Source organism: Oncorhynchus nerka, linkage group LG18, assembly GCF_034236695.1.
Source record: "Oncorhynchus nerka isolate Pitt River linkage group LG18, Oner_Uvic_2.0, whole genome shotgun sequence".
Lineage (NCBI taxonomy): Eukaryota > Metazoa > Chordata > Actinopteri > Salmoniformes > Salmonidae > Oncorhynchus > Oncorhynchus nerka.
Window position 1 is genome coordinate 41711629 of NC_088413.1, and position 13492 is coordinate 41725120.

Consider the following 13492-nt stretch of genomic DNA (forward strand, 5'->3'; position numbering starts at 1 on the left):
TCAATTACAGAACTGTAAATCTTGGCCTGGAATGTGGTACTCTGTCCACACGTGGGCTCTCATTACAACAACACTTTCTAACTGGGTTAAAATTAGACTGTAGTATTTTTTTCATAACACCATTAAAAACGTCCTGCGACCCAAATTAGGGTCGCGACCCACCCGTTGAGAATTGCTAGTTTACTGCATGTAGTACCAGGAACCCATGGACTAACACCACTATCACTATGAGGGTTGAGACTGAACTAAAGGGACCACTATGGGGGAATGACTTAACGCATTATGGGTTCTGTCATAGGGAGATCTTACTGCTGTACTCAACATGAACCCAGAACAAAATCTAGCATGTACTGGCTAGCTGCTTGAATAACATTTATGTTAAGTGAGTGACAAGTTATTCTCTAATACTTGTCACTATACTCCTGATTGTAAAATATACAATTCAATCTCTGTAAAATTGCTGTTTAAAAGCAGGAACATTTCTGAACGACCACCATAATTTGGTTTTATGTAGCAAATTTTTAATTTATTTTTAATTTTTACATTGGATAAAAGTTGAGACTCAGAGCTAGAAAATTGTATATCATACACTGCAGTTGAAGAACAAAAGGAAAGTAATTCTGCTTTGAAAGTTGATAAACTTCGAATCCCACTTGAGAAAATGGTCCTTGAATGTTTCGGTACACCTACTAGAGCGCTCTTCTTTATTTACACCCATTCAGCATCGTTCATACATGTTAAGTGTTAGTCCCACCCATCTCTTTAAGGATTCACGTGTGAGGCCATTTGCTAAACAGACTGATTAGTTTAGTTTAGTAAACAACCAAATATGAATCACCCCCAGACACACTTAGTTAACTTGATGGGTCATGTAATCATCTGGAAAAGTGTTTTGTTTAGACATAGTCTTATCTTTTGTTCAGACGTAGCTCGCTAAACAATGAACCAGCATAATCCCAACTCATACTACTACCAACCAATACAAACATTGTCATAGCTGACATTGTCATAGCTGTAGTATGAATCTGCAGGTAGCTAAAGCTAACCAACCAGGTTCAATGTTAGCTAGCTAACATAAGGCTATAACTAAGAATGCAAACGGTTTCTGATTCGAATAATATTACTACACAGATCATACACATAATGTTCACTTGCGAGCCAGCAAGCTAACGTTCGCTAGCTAGCTAACAGTACACTAACTTGCCATGAAAACAACTTTCTGACGCTTCATGACAGACTGGAAACATTTAACTCTTGCAGCTACATCTTGTTTTGCCAGCGTTGTGTCAAGTTACTCCAGATCACACTGACCATGCAGAAAGTAGCAAATCACTTTTTTCCAACTTATCTGTCGATAGCGCCTGCTAAATTCAGGGCATCAATGTTGTTGAGAAAAGTAGCAAAACCTTTGTTGGCTAACGTTATAGATTTCAAAAACTGTGTGGTAGAAAGTACTATCAACACATACAGAGCAGCTCACGTCATAAACAGAAGCATGCTACATGGTAGACCAATCCAAACTCATCTCCCGGGCATGTCCAGACCATCCATTATCTCAGCCAATCTTGGCTAGTTCACATGTTCCAGAAGGTTGCCCCAAAAAAATGCATTTTGATAAAAAAAAAAAGTATGTTCAAAATGTCTTTCCGTCACTAAACTAACTAGGCTTGTAATTTAACAATTTCCGGATGGGTGAGATTCAATCCAAGGCCTCTTATAGAGCAGAGCACTGGACAGTTGACCATTGAAAGGAAATTTCCCGTTTTTTAAACTCTACACCTCAACGTTACAGAGTCCAAAAGCGGAGATCACATTCACGTCCAAAATCTGATCATATTTATTTAAAGCTCATATTTATTTTAACTGATGCTGTTAGTTTTTAAACTCTACACCTCAACTCCTAGGCATGTAATTTCCCTCTACATCCTTGCTGATATAATACCAAGGTGACACAGTGGTAAGTGCATGTCAGCTCCCCGGGCCCCGAAGACGTGGATGCCGACTATGGCAGCCCCCCTCTGATTCAGAGGGGTTGGGTTAAATGCGGAAGACACATTTCAGTTGAATGCATTCAGTTGTACAACTGACTAAGTATCCCCCTTTCCCTTAAGCGTAAATTAGGTCAAGAGCCATGCACTACTATGTAACATGCCTTGGATTGAAACCCGGACTTGGTTGTTCAGGTTCTGAGTAATGTCTTGAGCTTAGGGAACAGGCGCAGGGCATTCTGTGTCGTCACCTCCATCACCGTTTCCAAGGGAACCCCTTTGATCTTACTGATGTACTCAGCACAGACAGAGATATTCTTTGGCTCATTTCTCACCTATGTTTAAGATGCAAAAGCATGACTAGTGTTAGTAATACCATCCCTAAAATATATTCTTAGATGCATCAATCACTTTCAAACATTACTTGATGTACAACCACTTTCAAACCAGGATAAAGTCAATGGCATATGGATTTCAATCTACACTGAACAAAAATATAAACGCAACAGGCAACAATTTCAAATATTTTACTGAGTTATAGTTCATATAAGTAAATCAGTCAATTGAAATAAATTCATTAGGCCATAATCTACGTGACTGTGAATACAGATATGCATCCGTTGGTCACAGATACCTTTAAAAAAACGGTAGGGGCGTGGTTCAGAAAATCAGTCAGTGTCTGGTGTGACTTCCTTTTGCCTTAAGCAGCGCGACATCTCATTTTCATAGAGTTGATCAGGCGGTTGACTGTGGCCTGTGGAATGTTGTCTCACTCCTCTTCAATGGCTGTGCGAAGTTGCTGGATATTGGCGGGAACTGGAACACGCTGTCGTACACGTCAATCCGGAGCATCCCAAACATGCTCAATGGGTGACATGTCTGGTGAGCATGCAAGCCATGGAAGAACTGGGACATTTTCAGCTTTCAGGAATTGTGTACAGATCCTTGCGACATGGGGCTCTGCATTATCATGCTGAAACATGAGGTGATGGCAGCGGATGAATGGCACGACACTGGGCCTCAGGATCTCGTCACGGTATCTCTGTGCATTCAAATAGCCTTTGACAAAATGACTCCTTGAATTTTTCCACATTTTGTTACATTACGGCCTTAATCTAAAATCGATTAAATTGTTTTTTTTCTTCTCATCAATCTACACACAATACCCCATAATGACAAAAGTAAAAACAGGTTTTATAAATGTTTGCAAATGTATAAAATATAAAACCCTGAAATATCACATTTACATAAGTATTCAGACCCTTTACTGAGGACTTTGTTGAAGCACCTTTGGCAGCATTTATAGTCACAAGTCTTCTTGGGTATGATGCTACAAGCTTAGCACACCTGCATTTTAATATACATTTACCCGATTTCACTTTGTCTTTATGGGATATTGTGTGCAAATTAAAGAGGATAAAAAAATATATATATTTTAGAATAAGACTAACGTAACAAAATGCGGAAAAAGTCAAGGGGTCTGAATACTTTCCGAATGCACTGTATGCCTGCCCATACCATAACCCCACCATGGGGCACTCTGTTCACAATTTTGACATCAGCAAACCTCTTGCCCACACAACGCCATACACGTGGTCTGCGGATGTGATGCCAGTTGAACCTACTGCCAAATGATAGAGAAATTAACATTGAATGATCTGGCAACAGCTCTGCAGTCAGTATGTCAATTGCACGCTCCCTCAAAACTTGAGACATCCGTGGCATTGTGTTCATTGTTTTGTGTGACAAAACTGCACATTTTAGAGATGCCTTTTATTGTACCCAGCACAAGGTGCAACTGTGCAATGATCATGCTGTTTAATCCGCTTCTTGATCTGCCACACCTGTCCTGTGGATGGATTATCTTGGCAAAGGAGAAATGCTCACTAACAGGGATGTAAAAACATTTGTGCACAACAATTGAGAGAAATATAATTTTAGTGTGGTTGGAGGGGATCTTTTTAGTTCAGCTCATGAAATATGGGGTCACTTAGAAATGTCCTTGTTTTACATGTTGCGTTTATATTTTTGTTCAGTATATATACTGTGTTATGTTTTATATACACTAACGTTCAAAAGTTTGGGGTCACTTAGAAATGTCCTTGTTTTTGAAAGAAAAGCTACATTTTTGTCCATTAAAATAGCATCCCGGAGTCTATTTACTACTACTAATGAAGCTGCCAGTTGAGGATTTGTGAAGCGTCTGTTTCTCAAACTAGACACTAATGTACTTGTCCTCTTGCTCAGATGTGGACCGGGGCCTCCCACTCCTCTTTCTATTCTGGTTAGAGACAGTTTGCTTTGTTCTGTGAAGGGAGGAGTACAAAGAGTTGTACAAGATCTTCAGTTGCTTGGCAATTTCTCGCATGGAATAGCCTTCATTTCTCAGAACAAGAATAGCCTGACAAGTTTCAGATCTTTGTTTCTGGCCATTTGGAGCCTGTAATCGAGCCCACAAATGCTGATGCTCCAGATACTCAACTTGTCTAATGAAGGCCAGTTTTTATGTTTTTTTATATCAGGGCAACAGTTTTCAGCTGTGCTAACATAATTGAAAAAGGGTTTTCTAATGATCTCAGGCAGAGATCATTAGATGATCTTTCTGATGATTAAGACTTTTAAACTGATGAACTTGGATTAGCTAACACAACGTGCCATTGGAACACAGGAGAGATGGTTGCTGATAATGGACCTCTGTACGCCTGTGTAGATATTCCGTTTTTTTTTTTTTAAATCTGCCGTTTCAAGCTAAAATAGTAATTTACAACATTAATTAACAATGTCTACACTGTATTTCTGATCAATTTGATGTTATTTAATGGACAAAAATGTGCTTTTCTTTCAAAACAAGGACATTTCTAAGTGACCCCAAACTTTTGAACGGTAGTGTCTATTGCGTTTAGTTTTTGAGTGTAAATAAATAAGTTAGCAATCCTACCTGTTTCTCCGGACCCAAGGCAGGTGAATCGGTTTCTAGACACATGCTCTCCAACGGCAGCTGTTTCACTAGCTTCTGCTTCTTGTGAGAATTTTTTATTTTTTTTAAGTAAGAGACATAAATTCAAATTAGCACATAGTTCAGACTGTACAAGACTCACATCGGTTCAGATAAAATGCATCAACATTTATTTGTTTTTAACAACGAGCAAACAAGTGCTGTAGTGTTAGTACTACTTAGTGTGAGAATACAAATCCCAATTAATTTCAAGTGAATTTAACAAAAGCCTTAATACACTGACAGAAAAATAAAGTTATAATTATAAAACTCTTTACCTGTTCACTTCTTACTATAGATGGAGGAATGGAGAAGAAATACCCAGCCTTTACTCCCTCCATGGCAACTGAGGGTTTCCCATCAAAAGCATGAAGAAGAGCTTTCTCAACACCTAGTGGAAAGTCAAAATCAATCACATTTATTTAGAAAGCCCTTCTTACATCGACTGATGTCAAAGTGCTGTACAGAAACCAAACCTAAAACCCCAAACAGCAAGCAATGCAGGTGTAGAAGCACGATGACTAGGAAAAACTCCCTAGAAAGGCCAGAACCTAGGAAGAAACCTAGAGAGGAACCAGGCTATGAGGTGGGTGGAGATTATAACAGAACATGGCCAAGATGTTCAAATGTTCATAGATGACCAGCAGGGTCAAATAATAATAATCACAGTGGTTGTCGAGGGTGCAACAGGACAGCACCACAGGAGTAAATGTCAGTTGGCTTTTCATAACCGATCATTCAGAGTATCTCTACCGCTCCTGCTGTCTCTAGATAGTTGAAAACAGCAGGTCTGGGACAGGAAGCACGTCCAGTGAACAGGTCCGGGTTCCGTAGGCGCAGGCAGAACATTTGAAACTGGAGCAGCAGCACGGCCAGGTGGAGTGGGGACAGCTAGGAGTCATCAGGCCAGGTAGTCCTGAGACATGCATTGTTTACTATATGAATTATCTTGGCAGATTCCGTGCCTTCAGAAAGTATTCACACCCCTTGACTTTTTACACATTTTGTTGTGTTACAAGGTGGGATTAAAATGGATTTGTCACTTTTTGTCAACGATCTACACAAAATACTCTGTCAAAAGTGGAAGAACAATTTGAGCCTTTGTAAATAAAAAATAAAAAACACTAATATATTACATATGGATTCAACCCCTGAGTCAATACATGTTAGAGACACCTTTGGCAGTGATTACAGCTGTGAGTCTTTCTGGGTAAGTCTAAAAGCTTAGCACACCTGGATTGTACAATATTTGCAAATCATTATTTTTTTTAAATTATTCAAACTCTGAAGTTGGTTGTTGATCATTGCTATTCGGCCATTTTCAAGTCTTGCCATAGATTTTCAAGCCAATTTAAGTCAAAACTGTAGCTAGGCCACTCAGGAATATTCAATGTCGTCTTGCTTGGTAAGCAACTCCCAGGGTCTGTTGGAAAGCAGACTGAACCGTTTTTTTCCCTTGGATTTTGCATGTGCTTAGTTCTATTCCATTTTGTTTCATCCCAAAAAACTCCCTAGTCCTTGCCAATGACAAGCATACCCATAACATTATTCATCCACTATCATGCTTGAAATTATGATGAGCCCTACTCTGTGATGCGTTGGGTTGTATTTGCCCCAAACATAACAATTTGTATTCAGGACATGAAGTTCATTTTTTGCAGTATTACTTAAATGACTTGTTGCAAACAGGATGTATGTTGTGGAATATTTTTACTCTGTACGGGCTTCCTTCTTTTCACTCTGTCATTTAAGTTAGTTTTGTGGAGTAACTACAATGTTGTTGATCCATCCTCAGTTTTCTATCACCGCTATTAAACTCTTAACTGTTTTAAAGTCACCATTGGTGAATGGTGAATTTTGAAGTGTCTGTCCTATGTCTACAGTATTTTCAGAAAGTATTCAGACTCCTTGACTTTTTCCGCATTTTGTTTCATTATAGCCTTATTTTACAAGCATTTCGCTACACTCGCATTAACATCTGCTAACCATGTGTATGTGACAAATAAAATTTGATTTGATTTTTTTTAAAGCCTCAAGTCTATGACGTGACAAGCTTGGCACACCTGTGCTTAGGGACTTTCTCCCATTCTTCTCAGCAGATCCTCTCAAGCTCTGTCAGGTTGGACGTGGAGCATCGCTGCACAGCTATTTTCAGGAATCTCCAGAGATGTTCAATTGGGTTCAAGTCTGGGCACTGTCTGGGCCACTTAAGGACATTCAGAGACTTGTCCCAAAGCCACTCCTGCAGTGTCTTGGCTGTGTGCTTAGGGTCGTTGTTCTGTTGGAAGTTGAACCTTTGCCCCAGTCTGAGGTCCCGAGCACTCTGGAGTAGGTTTTCATCAAGAATATCTCTGTACTTTGCTCTGTTCATCTTTCCCTTGGTCCTGATTAGTCTCCCAGTCCCTGCAGCATAAAAACATCCCCACATGATGCTGCCACCACCAAGTGGGCCTTTTAGTGAGGAGTGGCTACCGTCTGGCTACTCTACCATAAAGGTCTGATTGGTGGAGTGATGCAGAGATTATTGTTCTTCTGGAAGGTTCTCCCATCTCCACTTAGGAACTCTAGAGCTCTGTCACCTACCTGACCAAGGCCCTTCTCCCCCGATTGCTCAGTCTTGGTGGTTCCAAACTTATTCCATTTAAGAATACAGGCCACTGTGTTCTTGGGTACCTTCATGCTGCAGAAATGTTTTGGTACCCTTCCCCAGATCCGTGCCTCAACATAATGCTGTCTCGAAGCTCTACGGACAATTGCTCTGACATGCGCCGTCAACTGTGGGACCTTATGGCGCGGCAGGGTAGCCTAGTGGTTAGAGCGTTGGACTAGTAACCGGAAGGCTGCAAGTTCAAATCCCTGAGCTGAAAAGGTACAAATCTGTCGTTCTGCCCCTGAATAGGCAGTTAACCCACTGTTCCTAGGCCGTCATTGAAAATAAGAATTTGTTCTTAACTGACTTGCCTAGTAAAATAAATGTAAAATAAAAATTATATAGACAGGTGTGTGCCTTTCCAAATCATGTCCAATCAATTGAATTTACCACAGGTGGACTCCAATCATGTTGTAGAAACATCTCAAGGATGATCAATGGAAACCGGATGCACCAGAGCTCAATTTGGAGTCTCATAGCAAATAAGTCATGTGTAAATATGTAAATAAGGTATTTCAATTTCTTATTTTTAATACATTTGCAAAAAATTACAAAAAACGGTTCTCGCTTTGTTATTGTGTGTAGATTGATGAGGGGAAAAAACTATGTAATACATTTTAGAATAAGGCTGTAACGTAACAACATTTCTTGTGGGATTTTTTTTTTTTTAAGGAAGGCATAAGTTCAAATTTGCACATTAAGTGACATAGTTCAGTTTTTTTACACAACGAGCAAACAAGTGTTGTAGTGTTAGTACTAAGTAGTGTGAAACATAATAAACGTAACAAAATGTGGAAAAAGTCAAGTGGTCTGAATACTTTCCGAATGCACTGTATACAAAAGTATGTGGACACTCCTTCAAATTAGTGGATTCGGCTATTTCAATCACACCCGTTGCTAACAGGTGTATACAATCGAGCACACAGCCATGCAATCTCCATAGACAAACATTGGCATTAGAATGGCTTTACTGAAGAGCTCAGTGACTTTCAGAAAGCGAAGAAACACCAGGAGAAGTGTTCCAGTAAGTGGTCAACTATGCCTGTAAATTGATTTAGAGTTGCCCTAAACTGTTTATTTGGAGTATCATGTTGATTTTGGAGGTCTACACACTGGGAAGCGTATTGTCATTTAAATTCAAATGCATTGAGATACCGATCTGTCATTAACATGCCACTCGTGACAGTTAAACAGATACAAATGGGGGCTGTAATGAGAAAAGTTCATACTGGTAATATAAGTAGTATAAACTGTATATATATGGTCCCCTGTTTGTAAATGTACATTCTAACTGTGTCGGTGTGTGCTAAATCGAGGGTCTTGAATTTTAGTGATAGTCCTTAGTGTTTCACGTTGAGTCTGTCATTCTAAATTTGGGTTGTATAACCATGATGAGTTTTATAACCAATGATAGTAGGGGTTTTGTTTTACCATGTTATCAGGATTCTAATGTTAAAGCGCATCAATACATATGGCTTTCTGGATGATATAGTACCATTGATATGAGCATGTTTTAGTATGTTTTTAACTATGTAAGTGGACTAGCAGTAGTGACTAACATGTTATGGGTTAGATGGAATGATTTATGTGCAAATGCATTTGTAGCCAGAGGTTAAGCACATACAGGGCATGTGTTTGAGACAGAACGTTTGCTGCACAAGGGTGTTAGTTGTAGATTCTAGCAGAGATAGTGTTTTCATTTCAGACATTATTGTCAACTTTCAGTGAGGGGTTTGCCAAAGAATGTACAATGCTTGAAATAGCCAAAGATCCCTGTATACAGGAAGCCATCTTACCAGAAGGGAAGTTCGCTGTAGTAGTAGCATCACAACTTCTGCAGAGTGTGCCGAAGGATAAGTGACCATTGCTGTACATTCATACCCCAGGGTGAGGGTAACTTGACTATTGTAGTGGAACATCTGAAAGAGCTTATCAGTGATCTCGCAAACAAACACCAAACGAAGCGATTGCCTTGCATGTGGTGATGAAGCGTGTACCGATGTTTAATTCTTATGTTATTTTTCCCCTTCTGAGAATGAATTGCACTATGTGAAGGTTTGAAACTCAATGACAAAGGAGGTCATTTATGATTGTAATGTACTATGTCTAAGAAAGTCTTCAATTTTTACTCTTTCCCCTCATGTTAATGCTTGTTTGATGAAAATGCTTGTAAGTAATTTTCTATTAAGTTGAGACAGTCTCAAAAGGGAGGAATGTGGTGGAAAATTACTTTGACATCATATGCTGTTTTTTCTTAAGAGAATTGTGCATTGTTACATGTTAGTGTTTTTTTTGCTGACGCAGGCTTGTCTTGTGTGAATTAGTCATAATTCTGGGTGTACAGATAAGAACCGGGTGCGACCACAGTATGTGACATCCCATTTTTACGATCTGTAGGAACTCATCTGCGTGGAAACTTGCAGGAAGGAACAGACAATGGTGGCAACGTCAGCTATCAATTTGCACAGACAAGCAAAATGCCTTTTACACACTATGTTCCCCACCCGTTTGCACATATCTGCTAACTGCCACATAGACAAAGAGGTTGGACTTTATCATAAAAGCTAAGAGCCAACTTTGTTCGTTGGGCTCTTAATTCTGCACCTTTGAGTAATTGTTAACTGCTCCATTTTTGAAAATCTTATAATAAAGTTGTTGTTTGAAGAAACTAGTCTCTCTTCTTCTGGTTAGAATTTCCACGACAGCTGTTATTGTCAAGTGGTAACGTCGAGGAGCAACAACAGCTCATCTGTGAAGTGTTAGGCCACACAAGCTCACAGAACGGGACCGCCATGTGCTGAAGCGTGTAAAAATCATCTGTCCCCAGGTGCAACACTCACTACAGACTTCCAAACTGCCTCTGGAATCAATGTCAGCACAATAACTGTTCATCTGGAGCTTCATGAAATGGGTTTCCATATGTTTCCAATTCCCCTGTGCACAAAGCAAAGTCCATACAGAATTGGTTTGTTGAGAACGGTGTGGAAGAACTTGACTGGCCGGCACAGAGCCATGACCTCAACCCCATCGAACACCTTTGGGATGAATTGGAACACTGACTGCAAGCCAGGCCTAATTGACAACCTCACTAATGCTCTTGTGGCTGAATGGAAGCAAGTCCCTGCAGCAATGTTCCAACAGTGGAAAGCCTTCCCAGAAGAGTGGAGGCTGTTATAGCAGCAAAGGGGGAACAACTCCATATTAATGCTTATGATTTTGGAATGAGATGTTCGACGAGCAGGTGTCCACATACTTCTGGTCATGTAGTGTACATAGAAATATATGAAATTACCTTGTTCCTTTAGCAGGTGTATAGTAGGTCTGCCTGCAGATCTTGAATGGACATTTCTAAACAATGGATACACCATGTTACAAAAAACAACTGACAAGATGTATTGATTAAAACAAATGGACTGCGAGGAAAATGTATCAATGCAAACAACAACGCATGATCAATAATTTTGATTTGATTTATATTAGTGTAGGACTCACAGCGGAAGGTCCAGTTGTTTTGCAATCTCTGCCTGCCGAATAAGCACCTGTCTTTGACTGTCTTTGTCTGCGTCACCACTGACAAATCTGGGGGTGAAATCCAAGCCTACCTGTAAGTGAAGGCAATGATGACTGATTATCAGTGATGTAAGATCATCAACCAACCACTTAGTTAGTGTGGATCTAACCCCAGCCCAGGCTTATTACCACATACAGTGCATTGCAAAGGTATTCATACCCCTTGGATTTCTTCAATACAGCGATTACAGCTGTGAGTCACTCCAGTGTAGATTTAGCCTTGTGTTGTAGGTTATTGCCCTGCTGAATGGTGAATTACTGTTCCAGTGTCTGGTGTAAAGCAGACTGAAGTAGGTTCTCCTCTAGGATTTTGCCTGTCTAGCTCCATCCTGTTTCTTTTCACCCTGAAAACCTCTCCAGTCTTAGCCGATGTCAAGCATACCCATACCATGATGCAGCCACCACCATGCTTGAAAATAAGAAGGCAGTTACTCAGTGACGTGTTGTGTTGGATTTGCCCGAAACATAAAAATTTGCATTCAGGCCAAAAAGTGTATTCCTTTGCTGTGTCTTTTTTCAGTATTACTTTAGCACATTGTTGCATTCAAAATGCATGTTTTTAAATATTTGTATTCTGTATATTTGTATTCTTTCACTCTGTCATTGAAGTCATTATTGTGTAGTCACTACAATGTTGTTGATCCATCCTCAGTTTTTTTCCTATCACAGCCATTGAACTCTGTAGCTGTTTTAAAATCACCAATGGCCTCATGGTAACATCCCTGATCCATTCATTTCTGTCCTGCAGCTCAGTTCAGAAGGACGACTGTATCTTCGATGTGTCTGGGTGTTTTAATACACAATCCACAACATAATTATTAACTTGACCATGCTTAAAGAGATATTCAATGTCTGATTTGTTATTGTTACCCATCTACTAATTTGAAATGCTCCCTGGTCTTTGTAGTTGAATCTGTGCTTATATACATTTTCTTCCACTTTGACAGAGTATTTTTAGTAGATTGTTGACAAAAAAAAAGACAATTAAATGTATTTTAATCCCACTTTGTAACATGATAAAATGTGAAGAAATCCAAAGGGTAAGAATACTTTTGAAAGGCAGTGTATGTAGAGTTTTGCCTGCTGGACGAGACTAGTGTGGATCTGTATCAATTTGCACACAAAATCAATACAAAGACTACTTACCTCCCCAATAGCAACAAGATGGTCTTTATATTTCTCTATCAGGGGCAAAGCAGCATCTAAATCCTGCATAGAGAAAATATGGCCATTTAACAAACAGTGCCGTAGTAGACATGCATTATGATGATGATGGTGGCGATGAAGATTATGATTTGTTTGGGGCACATACCTGGAGTACGGCTCCTCTCTGTGGCTCAGGAGCTGTCCCCTGTATAGGATGGACACCTAAACAAGGGAAAATAAAGCCTGGGAACCTCTGTGACAGCTGTATAATCTTTTCAAACTCTCCAACATTTTCTGCTACTGCTAGTAGGGCTAAAAGCCCAGCCTGAAACAAAATGAAGTTTTATTGGTCACGTAAACATATTTTGCAGGTGTAGCGAAATGCTTATGTTCCTAGCTCCAACAGTGCAGTAACACCTAACAATACACACATTAAAAAATGTTCATAGTGTGTATTGACATTATGGACAGTATATGAATAGAAAAGATGTGTACAGCAGTAGTTATATAGAATTAGCCTTGACTAGAATACTGTATATACATATGAAGTGGGTAAAACAGTGACGTAAACATTATTAAAGTGACCTGTGTTCAATGACTATATACATTGTGCAGCAGTCTCTAAGGTGCAGAGTCGAGGACCGGGTGGTAGCCAGCTAGTAAAAGTACTAAAGTTCAGGGCAGGGTACTTAGCAGAGGCCGGGTAGTGGTAAAATGTATACTATTAGGACACGCAAATGACTAGGGGACCTCCCCCGGACTACGACATTAGCAACAACAACTGAACAAGTTACAGTTACCTTTTTAGAATTCTCAATCACATCTTCTATGTCCTGAAAGAAAATACAATAAATTGATTAAAGCATTAGACAAAACAGACAGACTGTCACATCTAACGTTAATACAGAACCAACAATTGGTAAAGCTTCAATAAAATATGCGTTACGTAAAAGTCCTACATTGTCGAAATCTCTTGCAGAGATGTGACAGTGGCAGTCAATAAAGCCCTTCATGGATAACTTAATTTATTTAAAGTTGGAGAAATTTAGACTAAATAGCCTATAATTTTCATAGAAACATGCTCTGCAAAAGCTCTCCCCAAATTGTCACGTTAACGAAATATTGTGGAATCCACTTCCTGGT

General features: G+C 39.6%; 1 protein-coding gene across 3 annotated transcripts; it reads right to left on the reverse strand.

Annotated features, from left to right (window-relative positions):
• Positions 1–1967: 1967 nt before the first annotated feature.
• LOC115145903 (putative deoxyribonuclease TATDN3) lies at positions 1968–13492 on the reverse strand. Of its 3 annotated transcripts, none has more exons than XM_029687541.2 (9): positions 13309–13492; positions 13150–13182; positions 12516–12674; positions 12350–12412; positions 11126–11235; positions 10926–10981; positions 5262–5374; positions 4927–5004; positions 1968–2323 (listed from the first exon to the last, which is right to left on the reverse strand). In XM_029687541.2, the coding sequence occupies exons 1-9, from the start codon at positions 13360–13362 to the stop codon at positions 2180–2182; spliced, it is 810 nt and encodes a 269-aa protein (XP_029543401.1). In that variant the 5' UTR covers positions 13363–13492; the 3' UTR covers positions 1968–2179. The 3 variants fall into 3 exon arrangements, with proteins under 3 accessions (XP_029543401.1, XP_029543400.1, XP_064860179.1); XM_029687540.2 differs by having other exon boundaries at positions 4927–5007; XM_065004107.1 differs by lacking the exon at positions 1968–2323 and adding an exon at positions 4195–4294 and having other exon boundaries at positions 4927–5007.